The 23,114-nt window shown below is 39.7% G+C and overlaps 1 protein-coding gene across 9 annotated transcripts in view; it reads right to left on the reverse strand.

Moving 5' to 3' along the window:
- dlg1 (MAGUK family member discs large 1) overlaps positions 1 to 23,114 on the reverse strand; it is a 281,985-nt gene that overhangs the window by 84,329 nt on the left and 174,542 nt on the right. For all 9 annotated transcript variants that reach the window (XM_089073511.1, XM_089073507.1, XM_089073506.1 and 6 more), the window contains one exon: positions 590 to 865. In XM_089073511.1, coding sequence (XP_088929637.1) covers positions 590 to 865 — 276 coding nt within the window. The remainder of the gene's footprint in view (positions 1 to 589; positions 866 to 23,114) is intronic.

The following is a 23,114-nucleotide window of genomic DNA, read 5'->3' on the forward strand; positions in this document are numbered from 1 at the left end:
CAAGAAGATTATAATATTCTTATTTATACAGGGTATACCAAAGGTTCCTAAGTAATTTTGATTTTTAAAGAAAAATCAATTATTCTTTTTCAAGATTTTTTTAGGCCAATTTTCTTTCCATCAAACAGAGTTATCGTAAAGATAAAAATCGGAAATATTTACTTTTGACACCTGATGCCAAAAGAATGCCTTCGTTCTTTATAAAATTTTCTTGTAATTAAAATTTCGATTAAACTTTCTCAAATCACTTAGGAACTTTTGATCCACCCTGTATATGAGAACAGTTTTTCTTGAGTTAATACCATTTTTTACAAGGTATTATTTTTTTCATAGACAATTACAAAAGTATTCCGTACTTGTGTTCCAACTAATGATATCTCGATCGACCAATAGATTCCTTTCCTTTTAAGAGAAAAAAAAATATAGAAATACACGGTACGTGTTAAACTTTCACCCGATAATGGAACTCCTCGTGAGGAGTCTCGCGCAGCAAAGCGCGATCTCCCGCGAGATAAGAACGACTCCGGTACGCTGGTATCGGTGTTTACCGAGGACCAAAAGGACCGGAAGGATAAAGGGTAAGGCTTACCAGTTTGACGGTGTTGCCCGCCCGCTTGAGCGCGTCCACGGCGGCTGCATGCGGTACGTCGACAACGGACACGTCGTTCACCTGCAGTATCGTGTCGTTGACACGCAGCCGGCCGTCCGCGGACGCGGCGCCGCCCGGTATGAGTTTAGTGATGTAAATGGCGGTGTCGTTGCCATAATGGGGATTGTCCGTGCCGCCGGCGATACTGAAACCAAGGCCCGCCCCGCCCCGCTCCAAAACGATCTCCTCGTACTCCCAGTCATCGTCGCCGTTCACCTGAAAACGTAAACACAGTGTATTCAGCATTCACTTTCGATTCTTCATCTTTCTTTCTCTCTCTCTCTCTCCCTTCTTTTCATATTTCCTACTTTCAATTTTCTACTTTCGGTGCAAATTTTACCGAACAATTATTTTTCCATTTTTTTTTTGTTCAATTTTCAACGCTCTACGAAAAAATTCCTTTTAAGTAAGATCAGTGTTTCGTCTGAATCCGATTACAAAATTCTCGCCATGCTAATTTATCTTTTTTTTTTTTTTGACGTTGTGAATTTTCGTCAAATTTATTTATTATTTTACATATTTATAAAACTTCTTCAACGAGATAATTAAATGAAAATAAATTTGGCGAAAAATGTCAAAAAAGGTAAATGAACATTGCGAGGATTACATAATCATCAAATTCAAAAGGAACATATGATCTTTGTGTAAAAGGAAAGAATTTTTTTGGAGAGAGTTAAATTATTAACAGCAAACCCATGTTGCACGAAATGATACAAAATCCACAATCCTAATTGTATGGGAAACTTGAAGCCTTCGTACGCCAGAGGGAGTTAAGCGGTTAATTGATTCTGAGACCTCGCGTGAAAGCAGATTAGATCTTACACTATCTCGATCGATGGTGGTCGGTATGGGAGCTAAAGAGCGTTATTTAAGCTCTCGACATTACCTGACACCATATATTGCGAAACGCCCTATTTTTATATTTTTCGACGTATAATGCACTTTACTAATATCGTGATCAACGTGTCAAGTAACATTATAAGTTGAAAAAAACTGATGACTAATAAATGATTTAATTTTCTATAATAAAATAATATGATATGAAAAATTGTGCCAGCCATTCCAATATTAAAACAAATATATCTATCATACATATATATATAATGACTTCTACAGTAAATATAGTTTGATTAGTTAAACAAATTTTGGTGAAATATGAACGATTCTGAAATTCCGATAGAAATAACCAGCTTCTTGTTTAAGTTAACTAGAAATTTGGCTAGAATTTTGATTGAGTTTAGACTGAATTCTAATAACTTCAACCAAAATTTCTAACTCGTTCATATTTCATTAGAATTTGGTTCAGCCAAACAAACTATATTTTCTGTGTGAGCACTTGTGTATGAAAGTATGCGTAAGACTTCAAATGTATGGATATGTGAAAGTTTGTGTTTATGTCCAATCAAAAAATCCCCACCATCATTAAAGCCATCTGGTGATGCAAAAATAACAATACAGAGACACGATGATGACCAAGATGACAATTCTTAATAAAAAATATATACATTTTAATTTTGCATCATAATAATATCTATGCCCATAGGACAAATAAAAAAAAAAATAAAAAAATTTTTCTAACGCAATTCAAACCCAAATTATCGATTAAACATACTAAGAGTTTTTTTTTTTCGAACCAAACATACTAAGAATTTTTTTTGTCATTTTTGAAATCAATCTCTACTCGCAACTAATTCGCGTAAAGATACACGATCTCATAAAACACACATTTTAACACACGTAAACACTTGGCGCAAAACACTACCCGTATTTCAAAAAAAAATATCATAGAAACATCGAAGAGAACTAAAATAATTCTTTTCAATGGTCCAGCCAACTAGGACAAAAATATCCCGCATCGTCGACACCTCGGAGAGATTTCAGAGAAAAGAAAAATAGATCCTCCATAAGTAGAATTTCAGAGATGCTTATTTAATCCCCCACATAAACTTTATCTCGTTATAAATTTTTAACGCGTGTGGAAAATTCTGATAGACATGGTGATGTCTAGTAAAGAAGCTCGTTACCGAAACTCGAGTATATTAAAGGCTCCGTCCAATTAACTTTAGGCAACATTAACACACGCGATATCGTTTTAATATTCCGTAACGATGGAATAATTAAAAAAGATCGGTCGACCATCGCGCTTTTAAGTTCCGCATCAAAAAGTACTAAAGGTAAAGTAAAGCTAAGGTAAATCAAGATGTAAATTATTATCACACGGACAGAAAGAAATAAAATTTTTGTGTAACATTAAATTTGCTAATCACCAAATCACGTCAAAGTGTTTACGTTTCTTGTGTTAATTTATCGCACAATATTTGCGTGACTTTCTAACATATTCGCCCTGTGTGTAAAAATTCGAGTGGGAAATGTGGACCGCTTGGGAAATGTTGTGTTATATTTACAGACACAAATTTCTTTATCGTGTAAGGTCGTTCCGCATTAAAAAAAAAAAAAAAAAAAAAAAAAATCCCTATAGTAATAGCTGATTGCATTAGCGGAAAAAACGGAAAAACTCGAGTGATGATTTCCGTTATACGATCAATGAAACAATACGAATTTCCTGTAGAAGAACCAACTGCCGAAGGTTCTTCACGCACGTGCGATCCGCGCAATGCAATTATGCGTGATCCATTGGAGTGCAAAACCATTTTAATCGGATTAAAAGCCAACTAAGCCGTAGGATAATATGCTAGAGACACGTTCTCGACGACGCGCCGCGTATTTCCTGGATGCATCGTGCTATTATTTCGTATATACGCGCAATTACGATACGTTCAAAGCGACACGATTTAACGAATTTGGCTGAAGCTAAATGAAAATTGAACTTACAGACAACGTTGGTGGTTGCAATTATGTAATAATTGCTATCAGTCTAATTGACATTACGTGTCTTCTACATTCTACATTCTAAAAGATTTCTTCGCATTACTATTCCTATTCCTATTTGTTTAATCAAAAAAAAAAAAAAAAAAAAAAAACGTAATTTTATACGAAACATTGATTTGTTTTGATAAAGATGAAGTGATTCTTTTCAAGGCGAGTCCCCAAAATAGGAAGCCCTCGAAATAGGAGGCTTTGAGATAAAGGTAAAATTATTAAATGTTATTTTGATAGTACAATTGTTACTTAAGACGAGAAAAATTTTTTATAAAAATTTAATCGTTTTTTAATCATTTTTTAGATAACTTGATGTCTGGAATTTTTATTAATATACACATATTATTGAAATCATAATGCATCGCGCGCGCGCGCGTGTGTATGTGTGTGTGTGTGTGTGTGTTAAATGATGCAATACTTTTATTGAAATGATGAAACTGTTCGAGTCAGAAAAATATTTTCTTTCGTGTAACGGTATTTATTATTTAAAAAAAATCAAACGATTATGTTTTGCTCAAACGATGAATTAACTGGACTTACTTCAAATGATAACTTTATTAGGATTAAAAAAAGCTTAATAAATCTAAAGACATATTTCTCTTTGTGTTACGGTCAACTGCGTGTATCTCAATTGCAATTTTCCAAGTGTCAACAAATCGAAAAGATCCACGCTTATTGAATAGAATCTGTCATAAAAAATCGTTAGGCAATCACGGGACGAAAGATGTAACGAACAATTTCCTTTTACCAAACCGTCGACACGAAAACCATCGAGCTTTGAGGTCGATCGAATGATCGAAAAACATTTTCAGAGAACATGTCCCCTCAGACGCAACACGGGGTTAAAGACCCCGCGCCGCGCCGCGCGCGGGCCGATCGTCATCGCAATTATACGTCCATCCGCGTACATGCCATTCCAATCATGTTCGTTGGCAGCACAAACGGATAGCATGGAAGGCGAAAGGATCCGTGCCTCAAATTCTCCTCCCCCCCCTCTCTCTCTCTCTCTTCCTCCCTCCCTCAAGAGTATGCAAATCGGAATGCATCCCTGGACGCATTCCGATCCGCCTGCACCGAGGGGCCGCGTGCATCGAGACAATTCGCCGCGCGCAGATTTGACGCACGCAATGCGATGCTCGATGCATATTGCGGTGATCGCGAATTAATCGCGTCGGAATTATTCCGCTATTCTGTTGTGCCTCCTCCTCCCCTCCCCTCCCCCCCTCCCCTCCCCCCTCGTCTTCCCTTTAAATCCGACGCGGCGACGAGCCGCCGATACGAGCGCGGCTCGTCAATGACGCGCCGCGGTAATTATGTCCGTGCGAGAATTAGCCGGTGATTAGCGACGCGATTATGCGACAGCGCTAATTAATCGTCGGAGAGGGGGGGGGGAAGGAATCGTACGGGGAAGTCATCCGTACCTTCGCGTATCGCGTGACGTTGTGTACCGGCTGCGCTTATCAGACTTGTTTGATGACTCGTCACGTCGATTGGGTGGTAATCTACGCGTATTTTGTGCGTAATTTAATTAATTAATTTGATTAATTATTATTTTCGGTAACTCGGGTGTGCGTAATTGCCTAAAGTATATCGCATTTACAACAACTTACAAATCTTTTAGTTTTATATATAGTTGTCAAATATTATTATTCAATATATACAGGTACAACAAATTTCATTTATAACATGTAATTTTAATCTTAATAAAATTAAGACTGATTCTTTTATAAGTAATAATAGATACAGCGAAATTAAAGAATTATATATATTCTTGTTAATTAATTTAAATCTTTTTCCTTGAATGATTTTAAACAACCACACATGACGGAAGTTGCGATAACGATAAACAACGAGCGTGTTTCCGGTATCGTCAATGAGTTTACGCTCGTCATAAATGTGTAACGATCACAAATTCAACCAAGCATCGTAAGCCGAGATCATTTTTAGCAGGTGATCCAGATTCGAGCTAGGGTGATATTTTCAATTTAATTATTACTTCATTAAGGGGGGAAAATTTAGCTATAGCTTTGAGCTGCTGCGTAAGTTTATACGAGTTTCTCGTAAAAATAACGAAATGTAGTTCGCAATATAAATATAAATTCTATATAAAAAAAAAAAAAAAAGAAAAAAAATTATTACACATCTAAGCTTTAATCCATCGAGTGATTGTCTTTTTTGCTGTTTTCTTTAAGATTATATTTAATTAATTACCGTTGTCCAGCCAATTGTATTTGGTCTCCAGGTCTCTATTATATTATTCACGCTGCAATTATTGATCTCCATCATTTCGGTGTTGTTCTTACGCTCAAATAGGAATTAACAGCAGCAACTTGTGCACGCGATTCGCAAGATGCTCTTTCGTTCCGCTTCGATCCGATTACACGTGGCAAAGAGAGTTCATCGCTTGAATTGGAATAATTTCAATAGCGAGCAGGTGTTGCTCTTCGCTGATGTATGACCGGATGATTTATCACAGGCGACGGACAGATTTATGCGTTTTACATAAATTCACGACCGCCACAGAATCGTCGATTTATATTTTGTGCGGTAATTTTTGCCTCTTATCACTACGAATGCGGCACTACGTAAATTCGCACTTTACGTTATTATTGAACAACTAAAAAACGTCATATTATGAAATCATTCTTTTATTGGAAATTTCAGAAACAGAAGTTGCCAAGGAACATTTATATAATTTAACTTCTTATATATTTAACTGTCGCTTCTAGATAAAAGTAATAATTACGTTCGCTTTTAGGAAACCTTTCCCTGGTAATTGTTATTATTATCGATATGTACAAGGGTATTTCAAAAGTGGAGATCGAGAGGTGATTGGGGAAAAACGAAAAAGCAATTTCCAATTTCTACGTTTCAGATCTTCAACTTTCTTCCTTGTTTTTGGTTCCCCCGAATGATTCATCTCGATTTATGAAACATCCTGTGAAATGTGGTTTCACAAAATTCGCGACATGATTAACATTATCGCACTTGATTGTCAAACGAGATTATATCACGGATGCGCGGCCAAGACTGGCCTAAAATATATACTTTTTTTCATATTTTTTTACATTCATTTTAATATTCGAGCACAATGTAACGCAAAGTTCAGCACAGTTCAGCTAACAACTAACTCAAACTAACTCAAAATACCAAGATTCCAAAAGGCTAGAGACGAACCCTTGACGTTGGCGAGCGCGCGCGCGCGCCTTTCGACGAAACGTTTCGACTTTTCACGACTGCGAGAACGGCGCGGCCGTAGAAAATCGAGACGCGAAACTGCGGCTTCCTGCGTCGCGTCGGTGACGGACAGCGGCCGAGAAGGAGTAACGTTACTCGCCTCCCGTTCTTGCGGATCTCCGCCGAGCGTTGCTCGTGAACTGTCGTCGCGCATCCACGGCACCAGTCATCGCTATTATAATATCGGGCGGAGCGCACTGGCTTTGCCGCCGCCGGCTATTTCCGGCTCCTTGTGAAAATAAACGCCGTGCCGGCACGCGCCCGCCGCGCGGCGTTTGCCGCCGAAATTGATCTCGTCGAGCCGGACCTCAGATCGGTGGATCGTTTCGAGTGCCGCGCGCGTGCATCGCGGCACGTCGTCACGTTCGTTGACCACTCGAACTAAAATCTCCCGTCGTACGAAGTCTCTCGACGTAATTAGGCCGTCGCGAGATTAACGCCAGGAAAGTACTTCGCCTCGGCTTACGAAATCCGTCGTCGCTGAAATATCTCGCGGCTTTACCTACGTACTTACATACGCGCCATTCATGCCAACACTCGGTTTCTCTCCATCTCACTTTCTCTCTTTCTCTCTCTCTCCCTCCCTCTCTCTCTCTCTCTCTCTCTCTCTCTCGCGTATGCGAAATATTTTTAACCGTCACTAAAGTGACGCGACCGCGAAGGGTTGTGGGTTCGGAAACTTGGCTCGGTACACCGTCATCCGTGGCCGCGCGTGTTTCGAATTAACATCCCGCCATGTCAAAACGGTTATATCTGTGGCGGTCTTTGTCGGTATGCCGGTTCCAACCGCGGCGGATAAAGATAGCTGCATTCCGCGGCAAATGCAGCGAATTTCAGTCTACGCCGACCTTGAAAGTAACTGTACCCCCTCCCGCCCCCTCTCCCCATTGTCTGCCTTATTCTCCGAGAGATTTCCGAGTGGAGGAACGAAAGCACAATTTGAAGATCCGAGCGCTTTTATCAGAATCGAGAAATTCAAGTGTCGAGCCGCTTTCTCTCCCGTATTATTTTATCGCCGTTCGAAGGAAGGAGATTAAATGCAGATGAGAATCCTTTTCCTTAATGGAGAAGATAAGCGAGCGACGGGTTGCGATAAAATCATGCACGGCGGGGAATCCGGTCGGTTCCGTATAGTTCAAAAGTTTATATGCGGGATGTCCGTGGCCGCCGATGATTCGGCGCAGCCGCGGGTTTAACGGCGAACAAAATTACTGTCGATTAAATCTGACTCCTCTTCCTCCCCCGTGCAAGTAAATCGGCGGTTTCACGGAGAGATGGTAGCAGAGTTGCTGCAGCAGTCGAGAGGGATTGTTATTAAGAGGTAGCTGACGTGCGAAATTCCGCAGTCTCGTCTGTAATTTACGCTTCGTAGACGGCGAGGGGTGGAAGAGAGATAAATAGAGAAATTCAGTGGAGACCGGAATAAGATGGTGAAGAAAGGGAGTAGCGGGATATTAAATTATATCTCCGATAGACTTAGACACGATTGTCTCACTCAAAGCTACGGCTGGTTAGATTATTCCGCTTTAATAAATTGATAATAAAAAATTTGAAATTAATTATCCTCGTTCAACATTTTTTTTAAATATTACGCGAAAATAATTTAAACTTTATCTTTCAAAAAAAAAAAATATCTATCGTGCAAAATGATATAATAACTATATATTATTTGAAAGATTAAATAAAGCATCAAATAATTGTTATTCATATATATATATAAAATTGTAAATAATAAAATAATAAGTGTAATGCGCGAGTTCCTTTTATGTAATTCAAGCGAACAAAATCTATCATTTATAACCAGACGTCCAAGGAAAACAGTGCGAATGTAATATAGGCATGTAATATAGGAAAAAAAGAGAGAAAGACTTGTGTGCAACCCTTTAAATTTAATACTTCCTTCTTGCTGCGGTAGACGTCTGGCGAGTGTGCTATCTACGTACAATGGCCGCCAAGGTAACGTAAGTAACATGGCTAAAAGGCGAGAACTGAGACGTGTTAAGCGGAATTAACGCCGGAGGTAATCCGAGCGCTCGAGCAGGAGAGAAGTCGTTATATCACCTCGTTTTGTTCCGGAAAATCGCGACAAAAAGCCCTTTCACTCGGTTCTTGAATTCCGAGGTGGTACGTGGAATTTTTCAAAGGAGAACCTTGAGCGAAAAATTGTGTTGGACATGTGGCAAGTTTGCTCGCGCAAAATTTGCATGGACTAAGTCTAAACATCACGCAATATTTCAAGAAAATATTGTAACAATATCATATAAAATATATATATATAATTTTTTGTGTGAATAGTCTCCATAATATTATTACAATATATATATTTAAAAAAATATATATATATAAATATATATAAATATAAAAAATATATATGTACACACACACACACACACACACACACACACACACACACACACACACACACACACACACACACACTTTTTAAATATATACATATAAAATATACCTTTTTCGATTGCTTTGTCGACACTACTTAATATTTAACACCGAAGCAAGGATGTTAACGTAATAGCGCGAGTAATCCATGAGCAGCGCACATACTTGCGCGAAGAGAGTTTTAGGGACCCTCAAAATCTGGCAACAGCAATATAATCGATCGATAAGTGGGACCACCAGTCGAAAGATCAGTGGAACGAGCGATGGTCAGCCGATCGGGATTCTTGGCTACTTGAGACTGTCGTCGAACGAAAGTAGCTCCGTCGCAGTTTCCGTTTCCGCAAATTAAATGACGCCGAGCCTCAAGGTAAGAGTTCCTCGAGTGTGCATTTGAGCGTCGAAACTCGAAACTACTCGCGTATCCATGGGGTGCATTAGCAAAATTGGAATCCCTCCAACGGACGTGGCGTCACATCGACGCTGGGGTTCGTGACTCGTATTTCGTGACTCGTTCGCGAAAACTTATATCCCTGCGATTGGCGCGAACTACCGTGGCTAATTGCCACCCCCGTCGCGAAAAGAAAAAGCATCTCGATGGCATCCTGTATATCGCAAGGTACCTACGTCATATCCACGAGCTCATCCAGTCTGGCGCTTCATTTGACTCATGTTCATAATGAAACAATAGTCACGCAATGAAAGCAAGACTGCGTTCTTCCGCTTTGTGTCGCACATTCGATGATAAAATTTTTGGAACCACGATCGTTCATCCCAAATATTCCTGCCGGATTTCCACCCTCGTAATCCCCGGCTCAACTTTGCGGAAAATTGTGTGGATTTTTGTGAAACTCTACCAGATGCTGAGAAAAGTCATAAAATAAAAATATAAAAAAAAACAAAGCTATCCTATAATTAATACCATCCTAAGTTACAAATCAGAATATAGTAAATTGTAAGTTTATTATAAAGAGTTGTGCACCTCTTCCAGAAAAATTTTAGTCTTGATTTGATTGAATTTGTGTATCGATGCATTCTTCATATATTTTAATCTTGAGAGCAAAAATGATATTTGCATCGATACAAAATTCAATCGAATCAAAACTAAAACTTTTAAGAAAATTATAATATTCTTGCTTATGCATATATGAGAATATTTTATTGATGATTTAAGACTTACTAAATTTTTTTTCAGTGTATAAATCAAATTATTGATGTATCACTATTGATGAATTTCACGATGCTCGATAAATATTAATATAATAGAGCATCAATCAATATAAATGTTAATATAAATATAAATGATATTAATATTAATATATTATGATATTAATATTAATATATTATGATATTAATATTAATATAAATGATACAAATACAAAAATGCAAGAATATACCTGCAAAGAATTCTCAAAACAGTCCTTTAATTCTGAAGACTGACGAATTTCAAAAAAAAAAACATTAAAGCCGAGAATGTTCATGTAAAATTTTTCTTATCGATCGATATCGAAATTTTTGTTAAAATTAAAATTAGCGATATACTGCAAAATGGTGATGGAAAAAGACATGTATACGACGTATTATGGAAGTGTATTGCCGCAGATTAACAGAATCGCTTATTTTGCCGAGAAGAATCACGGCAAAAGCGGCAATTAAACGCTCGTCCCAAGCTAGCGTGTGCATTCGCTACCGGCGAAATTTTAATTTCGCGGCTTAATTGCGGCCGCTTAGTCGCTTTTTTTGCACACGGTGGCTTTTCCTGGCTTTTCTCGCGCTTTCTCGCTTAGTAATCGCGCGGAAATTTGTGCGTCCAGCGCGAACTTTTCGCGATCGTGACTCGGCATATTTCGGCACGCTCAATTTTTCGCTGTTCTCTTTAAACCAAACCTGCCTGAAAGTTGCACATCACGAAGAGTTACACTGTCGTATTCCGCGAGCGAGTGTTTTTCTCGGAGTTTTAATTTACGACGAAAAAAAATTTTATACGTAAAAGTACGCATAAACACGCATAAGATGATAATTAGGATGTTTCTTAACAAATTAAATAAAAAAAAACAATGATTCGATGATATTAAAATTTAATGTAGAATATTTGAGGGAACGAGGTTTCGTTTCAATTAATATTCTCAATTCTCTTTTTCTCCTCTCATTCCAGAAAAAACTCGCCTCAAACGTTTTTTAAGAATTAATTTAGAAGCCGTTCTTCTTCTAGTCGTGTTTCTTAATTGATCTACAAAATTGAATTAATCTCGTTTCGTTGTCATTTTAATCTTGACTTGCAGGAGAATTCAGGAGAAATTCGTATAATTTAAATTAATTTAAATTAATTCTTCTAATCGATCTAATCCAATTTATATTCACCCTTATCGTGCAATCCAAATTAAAATTTCGCCCCCTAATTGACGAAAACAAATGACATACGAATAAATAAAATCGTTCGCACGGAAACAGTTCATGTTAGGGATTATTGAAATAGAGGGAAAACTAAATCAGATTACATTTTCGAGAGTAACGATCTTATCAGCTTTGTGCATAGAGTAATAAAACGGTCCACGGTTAACAGACAGAATGCAAATGCTCGTTTTGCAAATGCCTTATCAAAATCTCATATCTCTTCCTCCCCCCTCCCCCCTCTCTCTCTCTCTCTCTCTCTCTCTCTCTCGCTCGCTCGCTCGCTCTCTCGCTCGCTCGCTCGCTCGCTCTCTCGAGTATTGATGGACGTCTCGGAATATTGAAACGTGGATTGTAAAAAAAACGTTTCCATATTCCGCTTTTTAATGTGTCACATGGGAATGGACTCTGCGCTAATTCTGTGCTCGCTCGCTTCATCTGCATCTCTATTCGGCGGAGCCGACATCGCGTTACGATAACAGTGGATTCGCGTTTTAGCATGCCGCGGCATTTCGACTCTCTGGGCAGGCGCGGGTTTAATTCACGGAAGCTCTCGCATGCTCCGGGATTCAACATCGACGACCTCCTCCTCCTCCTTCTCCTCCTCCTCCTCCTCCTCCTCTCCGCCCCGCCGCCGTGAGTTCGATGTTACTCCGGGCGTAAACTCGCGATACCCGAAACGCGCATAAAACGCGAACGCTATATGAATGCGGGATATCTAAAACACGTGAGTTTATACCTTCGTTCACAAACGTGAACGTCCCGAACAGCGTGAACAGTGTGACGGTTGTAAGCGGCTTTGGATGGTCACAGGTCTAATACGACCGAACATTGGAAAATTATTGATCGACGATGAAGCCGCACTCATTATGTTAATCCACAGCGGAATGTCAAATCAATTTGTGCAATGATAAAAGTTATTAAGACAAGATGGAAATAAATTCTTGACAGTGTTGCGCTCAAAACTCTAAAAATCGTCCAAAAATAAATAGATGAATTACATTTAAATTTATCTTAGGATAAGGATGATTTAAATTTATATAGATAAAAGATAAAATTATATATCATTTATTTAAATAATTTTAAGATAATATCGCTATTAAGTTTTTTTTTTTTTCATTTAGATAATCATCTAGACAGTTCTTATTTAGATTATCTACATCTCTGGTAAATAATTTAGATAATTTTATATAGATAACCACACTGATTCTTGATAATGAAGAAATAAAATGTGTTTTATTTTTTTAATTCGATAAACGTTATAGAGATAGGCTTACTTAGGATTGGTAAAGATTTAAACAGAAACAACGAAAGACTAACAAGCGACTCGAGAGAGGGTGCGATACACAATAATCCATTTATCGTAAAATTAATCTCGTACAAATTTATTGGCTGACGTTTAAAAGTCACGACGCGCGAAATTAATTTCATAGGCTGCTTGCGGTATATGATTAATGAGCTCGTATTAACGATCCAATCTTTGCGAACGGCGGATCCGCCAAGTTTCCCCCCAGACGTATCGGAAAATTCGAGCGGCTGCGGCGGATATTGCAGTTGAGAGTTAATTGATCGTTTCAGCACACATACTTAACTCGTAACGACCAGAAATTGATGAAAATTCAAAACAATACCGAGTAAAGTTAATTGATCATTTCAGCACACGTACTTAACTCGTAACGATCGGAAATTGATCGAAAATTCAAAACAATATCAAGATCAAGTTGCGCCACGCAACTTCTTCTGATTTAGTGTCAATTTACTTGATTCTGACACAAATAAAAAATATCAGTCTCAACGTCAATTTCTCCTCTCACATGCAATTTTCTTCTTAATAAAATAAAAAAACGCATTATTTAAAATAAAAAAAATTATTTCATTTATCAATTTTCTCTCTCTCTCTCTCTCTCTCTCTCTCTCTCTCTCTCGCAAAATTTCCCTAAATTTTCACCATTTAATCGTACTAATTTATTCGGGTGATTTAATTGCAGTTCGCATGGCGATGAGAGTGCGACGAGGCTCGATGCTCTTGCGTTTTTCTTGCTGGAGAAATCTGGAGGATTTATACGCTTACTGTTTTTCTCCCCGGGTCTGAAAAATATGCAGCGAAGGTGGAGAAGGTCGGACGAGCGGTAGCTTTCTTTACGCGCGGTAGCGTTAAGCTTTCTTTACACGCGAAGAAACGGGCCGCGATAATGATATAAATATTCATTAACGGCGCTCTCGCCTGAGAAAATCCCGCGGGCGAACGCCGGAAACAAACGTAAACAAATTGCGGTCTTCTTACGATATCCCGCCACCACGACGTTGGTATTTGTGTCTCTTCTCGTGCAAAAACCAGCAACGCGAACGGCGATGTCGTCACGATACTCGTCGAATATTTTATCGACTTCGGGGGGAGGAGAGGAGGGGAGGGGGCATGTTATTTTATTTATATTCGTAATCTTATAATTAAAATATCACGTTCCTATTTTGAAAAATTTTTTAATAACAAAATATCTTGGCCGTCTATAAAAACATTTTAAGAACATCTTTCATTCCTTTCATTTTTTTTTTTTTTAGATTTTTTTCTTCCGATCTTCACCGATATAAAATTCTTAAAAAATTGAAAAAAATTAAAGTTTTAAATTGTGTGCATTAATAATCTCATAAAACATATGCATACAAGTTTTAAAACAAAAATAAGTTTTCTTCCTCTTTCTTTTTCTTATTCACATATACGAAGCTTATTCAGCAGATAATAAGAGACCTTAAGGCAAGATATTGTGCGAAGACAGAAGAAGCAACGAATTGTGAGGTAAAATTATACAGATCAGAATAAAAGCAAGATTTAAGGAAGATAACTCCTCTCGGGAAGAAACTACCGTTTCGTTATAAAATTTTTCCAGCACGATAGTTAGAAAAAGTAATAGTTAAATCCTCGCTTTTGGAAATGTCGGGACAAGACGTCATCGGTAACGAATGAAAGATAAAATTTCCTTTTAACAAACAAAGACGATAAAGGAGACGGTGGAATACTTAATACGAAGCACGAAGTACCGTAAATTTATTCTAATCTTGTATTCCGTGTCAGCAAGCTAAAGGTTCCGAGTTTTCGGACGAATCGGAAGCGGGGAAGCAACCCTTATCCCGGTCACGTCCGGCTGCTTTTCTTTCCCCATTCTTTCCTGGCCACCGCCAGGACGCTCGGTGTTTTTCTTCTACGGGGGCGCAGAAGGGGTTTGTCAAACGTTGCTTACCCTCGTAAAAATCCGTTTCCTTCAAGCCGTATGTCTTTATCGGATTACACGGAGGAAATCGAGCGATAATAGTGGAAAGCTGCAGAACAGCGGAACCGCGAATTTCCCGAATGTGAAACGACACGTTGCTCGAATTTCGAATGTAATGTAATGTCGTAAAGCAGAGAGTTTAGTATGTACAATCAGAATGGTGCGATTTGCGTTTAGATTAGACATATCGCATATCCCATTCGGATGCACACAAATGCCTTGATTCTATCCCCCTCCCCTTTCTCCCCCTCCCTCACCGCCACACAATCGTCCGAATAATCAAATCCATCATCCCTCGCGCCGTATACGTAATATCGATAATTTTCATAAATCTCCCCTAATTTTCCCCTTTCGTCATCTCCTCTCTCATAATATGTAGATTTCCGCGGCACGACGGCTTCTTCCTCGATAGCTCGATTTATGTAACCCACTCGGCACGAGTTCGATCGAAGGAATTACACAAATCTATTGCCTCGCGCTCTCTTTTCTATTCATTGCGACACTCTGCGACAATCAATGGGGTTCAATTTCTTCACTTGAACGCGCGGAATCTCGATAAGCCTCTTCGCGAAATTCCACGCGAAATGACGAGAGACCTCTTCTCGCTGGATCGACTTGGACTCTTAGTGTCCACGTAAGTCATCCCACTTTCGTTCGGGAATTCCTATTCGGGGAAACTCATTCTTCTTGGATCGAACCGCAACCTTCTCGATCCAATTCGTTTCGCGAATTTCCCGATTACCTTCCCGCGCTACCAACGGTAATTTCTCGATTACCGCCACAGAAAGGGAAGAGGTTCGGCGGCGGTGATGGTGGTGGTCGCGCACGTTTGCTAAACTTTCAGTTTAGCGAACTTCAATTCACGCCGCACATAGTTGCATACAACACTCCCGCGGAGTAACAGGGCAGAGTCCGGACAATTTCTTAGGGGGACACTTTGACGAGTTAATCCGCGGAATGCTCTCGCGGCGCAATAAATTCACTCTCGCTCCGCGAGAATTTATCGAGACGCGAAAAGTATGAACTCGTCCCTCATCCCCCGGTGCTCTCTCGAGAATTTCCGCGAGAAGATTAAGACATTTTAGAGCGCCATTATCTTTAGATGGTCTACCGGTATAGTGGATGCTTCTACAAGGGATTGACGTGTCCAAATTTAATTATAAAGTCTTATTATAAATGTCTTGATGTATGCGAGTGTAAGAGGAGAGAAGGGTTAAACGTTTGCATACTATGTCGATTTACCCCTCGCTGTGTAACATTTTGCTTATTAAGTTTTTAACAAAATTTATAATTTACGTAATGTTAACGTAATATTAAATAGAATATTATAATTTACGTAATATTATAAATTCACAGTGTGTACGTAGCACATTAAAAAAAAAAAAAATCGATTTACTCTTTTGCAATTTATATGAAACTCGGTATCGTATGATTTTTGAAGTCGCTGAATCCGAAAATAAGATCAAAATTTCAAAGTTCAAAATAATCGGATATCCAGATGGAGGCTATCCAATATGGCGAATTAAAATTTGAAAAAATGATTGGGTTTTTATAAAAATAATTATCCTAAGGTTTTCGCTGAATCCAAATATGATATATGAATTTCAAAATTCAAAATGGCAGATAAAAGTTTAAGAAAATAGTTGGATTGTTATAAAAATATATACTCCAAAATTGTTGAAATCATTGAATCAAAATATATATCAGAATTTTGTTATTCTAAATGGTAGATTAAATCTGTCGAATGATTTTTATCTGTTTAATTGAATTTAACTTTTGATATTCTGACATAAGATTTTGATTTAGCAAATTTGGATCCTAAGATGCCTAATTTCGATCTTTTTTTTAACTTTAATCCGCCATTTTAAATTTAAAAATTTTGAGATTACATTTCAGGATTCAGCGACCTCAAAAATTTTAATACTCGAAATTTAAGACATTTTTTTTTCACACAGTAGTAGCACAGTAGTGTATGAAAATCTCATTTTCATCACACTGCGAATGGATTAATAGAATATAAAAATACTGAAAGACATGAAAATCGTTAGTTAGATAAAATCATAAATAACGCAAATATACAAAATGTTGCGATATTTTCCAACATTTTGCAAACGCTTAAAATAAAAACGCTTAAAAATATTTAAACGTTTTCCGTGATAATGGTATTACATGGACACAACGCACGAGATATAAATTGAAAACAAACACAGAAACCGAGAACCGAAATACCAATCCTGGAGTGGTCGAATGAGAAGGTAACGAATCGTTCATCGTTCGTGATATCCCGAGGGTCGAAACGCATGACGGTAGCTGTAATCGTCGAAAACTCGTGCGTCCGGCAGAAGTAGAGATTGCTGTTTCCGATGGGCAGGAGGAGACAAACTAAGCGATTTCGTATTGCCGTCTAACTCCCTCCCCCCCCCCTCCCCCGGGTAGGGGTTTTGACTGGTAATCCTGAGCGCGCGGAAGTGTAGTTGCAGGCGTCGTGTTTCATAGTTTACACACAGATCGAATGAACCAACCATCCCCGAGTTATAGGGTGCGCTCGATCGAGGTGATCGGGCCCGGGCGCCTTCCGCCGATTTCAACATTCGGGGGAAGAGAACTTCATTCTACTCCGGCACGTACCATTTACCGGGGAGTTTACGCCCGGGGAGTTTACGACCTTATTCTGCGCCTGCCATCCCATGAAATCCATGCAGGTGTAACGACACGCGTCCCATCTCCCCGCCCCTCGTCACCTACCCCGTAGCGATGCCGCTCGGTGCCAACGGAATATCGACAGCGGCGTTATGGTAAATGGTCCCGCGTTTAGGATCGCGCTGTATCGTCTCGTCTCGTAAATAGATTCACCGTCATAAAGATTAATTATATCCAAGATTCGCGACGTAGACGTCCAGACGTAGACGTCGAGATGAGGCGAGCGTCCGGATAATCCGCAAAGCCCTCCGGTTCAATTCCAAAATGTCAGATTTGTTATTGTGTCTGGACAAGTAAGTTACGCCGGTTTTAACGTCTGCGTAAAAAAAATCTAGACAACATAATTATTAAAGAAGCCAAGAAATTGCAAACGGCATTTGGTATTTAAACATATTTCAATTGTAAATAAATAATAGAATCCAAATGACAGATAACACATAATTGTTGAAAATGTAAAAAGAAATTGAAATCTGAGTAAAAAAAGGGCATTGTACGCAAAGATGTATTTCAATTTTTGTATATAGACGATAAAAAAAAAAAACGAACGCGTACAAAATCAGGAGTTAATTCACAAAATAATGAAATGTGTAGATAAGGACATGATGATGGTACGTTTAACAATATTTAAGCCGAAATAACGGACTTGAAATAACATTGAGAGTTTGTCTCGACTTCACGTCGATTCGCCGAGACGCAGTAATTTCTTACCAACGCGAAGCCAAGCAAAATAAAGAGCCCCGGAGTTTACTTTTCGTTCAAATTAGTCGGCAAGGCTTTACGCGCGAAACGAACAAGTTTCGCGAAGATAAACCCACGGAAATTGTCCGGTAGTTTTAAAAAGTACAGGACAAACGAGCTGTCAGAGACAACCGAGTCGACCTAAATACACTCCTCGGGTTTTAGATTTCATCCCGGCACCCCCATGAACCCCCCCCCCTCCCCCTCCCTCCCCCCTCCGTGTCACGGCTGTTTTCCCTCGCCTAATGTTAACTCACCGCTAAATAAAGGTTTTCCGTCAAGAGTGTGAATCATGAATAATTCATTCCTCCGATGGCACATCGTCGAAATAACGAGAGCGTTTTATCTCGTCGTTGCATGTCGTCGTTATTAAAAATTACACCTTGTAAAGTTCACGTTAATATCACTTGTCGCAACGCTCGGACGCTCGAGGCTCGAGGCTGCGGCTTTATAATATTCGTGTCCATAAATTAACCAACATGCAGAAAATTTAGCAAACAACCGTGTGTCGGGTCGGGGGTGTCACCGTGCGCCTTGCACGATGACTGATTCGCCATACGTGTAGTACGCTTTCTCAGGGGCGAAATCGATCCCCTTTAATCCGAAACTCGTGCCTCTCTCGTGCGGGTCTTTATCTAGCCGGTAATTCCGATGCAGATGAGTTGGAATACATTATAATAATATTCCCTAATTTTCAGACGCGGCCAGTCAACCCGCCTCTGGTGGGAACCACCAACGTTCGGACGTAGCCCGCTTCATAAATCGATTCATAAACTCGGCGTTATATCGATCGAGTGGAGGAACGGAGGGGAGGCGGGGAGGGGGGGGGGGGGGAACGAACGTTTTATAAAAGTGGATTATCCACATCCGCCGAGGCGTCAATTATTTTTCGCACGGCGAAGATATTTGCCGAGACTGATTAATATTTACCATCGTCTAGAGGCTTTCGCTTCGCGGTATTTCAATATCCACAAGATTCGTTTTACCACCACGTCTTGCTCGTTACAGCGAATACCTTGCTGTTCACGATGAAGAGAAGAAAAAAATCCGTTATTGTTTTGTAAAAGTAGAAATACGCACACTTGGACACTTCTGATACCGATAGCTTCGCTGCAAAACTATCAATTCGCCGAGGATGAAATACCGTCTGTCAATCGTGATGATAAATTAAATTAAATGCGAGCGATTAGCGCATAGTATTTCGCGAAACAAGGCGCTTTCTGCGTTGGCGATACGAATCATCATCATCATCATCATCATCAAATGCGATGCAAATCCACGTTTGTAGTTCACCCAACTCGGCAAACGGGCGGATCCAACGTGGCTTTATTACAGCATTTGCGAGTTAAAGTTTATACACCTGCGGAGAACACGGTATCTGCATGTGCCAGCCCAGGCGGGGCTGCGGGTGTCCCAATTCCAGGGTAAACATTTTCGGTCGAACGCACCCGAGGCCGTGTGCCTCCCTCTCTCGTTTAATCGGTTATTTCGATATTTACCGGCCGACTGAAAATCTCGGCGGGGAAAAAAATGTTCTCCGTTCGTAGAGCGACGAAATAAAAATATTTACACGCCGATACGCGTCCCCTCCCTCTATCGCGCGTATACTAAAACTGAAACTGAAACTGAAAAAAAACTACCTACCCCCCGAATAATTTTTCACCGATTGAAATTTTTAACGGATGTAATTCCATTAATTTTAGGACGAACGCGATAAAGGGGATATAGGTTTCGGAGTATTTGTTAGAACGATATGACGATACGATACACATATATTCGACTGTCGGTGTTTTCACGATAAAACGTAACGAAAAAGTTAGAGCGACGATAAAAGTTGAAAAACACACAGAGGACACACGTTGCAAAATAAAAATAACAAGACGCGACTAAATCCGAGTGGAACGAGTATATAATGATACTACTGTTTGCATTAACAGAGCAACGTGCACTCCGCAATTTATCCCGCTAATTCCCGCACAATGAACGTTTACACGAATTATACAAATCTCCGGCATACGGCGTACCAAAAACGGAAAAATGTAATTATTCCTAATATCTATGCGTGCCACCATCAATATAAATTCCGCGCCTCGTGCGAGCCGCAACAGAGAGTATCCTCCGTGAAATAAAGATAAATGATTGTCGGCACGCAATATACTCCGCGTATTGGAAAAATCATTAAGAGCCGAAGAAACACGCCGCATTCGTGCTCCGTTGATTCAAACATTGTCCTACGAAATGCATCGTGGAATCGAAAATACGAGGCAAGCGGCGTGAAAAAGGGATTGTTCCTTTATTCAAAAGGAACAGAGAAAAAGAAACCGGAATAACAATGTTGAAAGACAATGAAAAAAAAAAAAAACGACTTGCCGACATAACTGAAGAATTGGCTCCTTTAAACACTTAAAAATTTACTCGTGGGAAATAAGATTTAAATACGACGCAATAAAATTTTATTCATTCATACAAATAGCAAAAAAGTATTAAATGTATTTCACGGAAGTTTCGTTCATCGCAATTAAATTTCTTTATAACCTTTATAATAATATCGAAGAAAAAACGTCAATGTAAATTTACATTTTCTTAAAAAAAATTATATGTAAAAATCAAAATCGACTCGGAAGCATCTTCATCTTTAGGACGTGAATAGATGGGTGGTTTGAAAATGAATTCTTGTCTCGATATCGGAGGCCTTTATTCAAAACATCGAGGCATCGATGAATAATAATTATCCAACGGTTCAAGTGAGGGAAGGAGGGAGGGGGGGGCGTTCAAATATTAACAGAATTGAGTTATTAGACGTGTGAAACTGGCACGAAGGACAGCGCCGTTGGTGATCTCCTCGGAGCGGAAGGGCCAGTCATGATCCGTCACTAACGACTAATGCCGGCAATTTGCGTCGACGCCAGGGGACGCAACCGAGAGAGCGATGCATGCACGTCATTCGACGTGATTTATACGACGTGTCCCGTTATAATACCGGCATCCTATAATGCAATGCTATGGGGGGGGAAGGGCCGGAAGCGCGGGAAGTGCCAGGAGGAGGTGCACCACGTGGTAATCAACATGAGCCACTGGCCGATGATCCCTAACCACTAATGGATCGTGTCAAGAGGAGATGCGATATCGATTATTCCGATGAACATGGCCGATAATATAACATAGAATATGATATCCAATCGCGAAACAACGCGTCTCGTGATACAAATCATCGTGGTTTATAATCATAATTAAACGGTCCGTAATCGAGAACCCGAAAACCCGAAAACACCAAAGCCGAAATGAGGACTGAAAAATATCTAGATCGAGAACAAAGATCGTATGACGTAAAACAATTTTAAGTAATTCAATCATCCTTGGGAGAGGATACATCTTTAACGATCCGTCGATATTTAACGTTATCTTAATGAAGTGAAGCTATAATCACGTTTTAACGCAGACTTCATAAACATGATGACTAGGGCGCAATATTGAGATGGGAAAACACGGCGTGTTGAAGGAAAGGGCGAAATGAAGGCCTTGATGAAACTGGAATTTCGAACGGCTTGGAATAATGCGAAATAGGATGTTTTCCCACGGGAAACTCTATCTGCATCTCGGGTCCGGGATTTCAGGCAGTGATCGAAGCCCTAACTTGTCTCGCGGAAAATAGATCTCGGAATGTCGCATGCAGATAAGCATGCTCGGTATATTACAATAAGCCCGGGATATTACAATTCTCATTATTAGAAACAAAATTACACCGTCCACGAAATTACAATATCGCGATGTTGTAATTTCGGATGTTATTGCGGACTGTCTGTCGAAAAAAAAAAGGAAAAACGCAAAAACCCGATCATTTATAATACACATGGGTAAATGACTAATCACTTAAAAAGTACGCGAAAAAGAGAGGCCAGAGTGGTGTATTAAAAATTCAGCCGCGAGTTCAAACAGTGCGATATCATGAATGCAGTAGCATCTTTTATGCAATCGTAAAAAAAAAAAAAAAAAAAAAGTTTCTTCAATTCGACAATATCTCCGTTATCATTCGTGTCTCGCTGGCTAGAAATATCTACCGCTTTTTACGGTGGTTACATAAAAAGCGGATTTTTTTCCCCCGGATACATCTGTGTACTCTATTCTATATGCAATCCGTGTACTAATCCAAAGGAAATGAATACTGGGGACCGATATATTCTGCTGCGTATTGATGAAACGCCCGCGGAATTCGCCGAGCCGATGCTCCATGCTATGAATCTCCCTATTCACGGGGGTAATCATTTCCCCCCCCCCGTTGGCGCGAGATTTTTTCCACGTCGCGAGAAAAAGCAAACACGGTTTTTCACGGTGCCAAGGACGGAAATATGATTCCCGCGACGTTCTTGTAAAAACGACTTGGTTTCATTTCGTTGGATTATGCGGCACCCCTTTCGCCTGATTTACCGCCAAGGCCAAGAAAAGGAAAGGCACGAGGAAGTCGAGCCGACGAGAAAAGAAAAGGAAATGGTAGAGAAAGAACAGGACAAAGGTGACGAGAAAACAAAAAGACGTAGCGACAAATGAAAAAAAGAGAGATGAAGAGGGGGAGAGAGGGGGAGAGAGAGAGAGAAGGGTAATCGACGGCAGACGGCGACTTCCGGAAGATTACACGAATCGGAGGCTGCAGTTTACTCCATTTGGCAAGCTCGATATTCATCGAGCTGCTTTCTCAATCTGGCTCCCTATTCTTCCCCTTCCCTCCCTGCCTGACTGTCGACGAATGAAATACGCTTTCGCCTGAATTTCAAACGGCGCTGCAAATCGAATCAAGCCCGCCCCATGAATCTTCCAACGAGGCCGAGGAGAATGAAACTGATGAAGTTTTGAGCAGGAGACGA

Source organism: Pogonomyrmex barbatus, unplaced genomic scaffold, assembly GCF_055798465.1.
Source record: "Pogonomyrmex barbatus isolate J1 unplaced genomic scaffold, ASM5579846v1 scaffold15, whole genome shotgun sequence".
Classification (NCBI taxonomy): Eukaryota; Metazoa; Arthropoda; class Insecta; order Hymenoptera; family Formicidae; genus Pogonomyrmex; species Pogonomyrmex barbatus.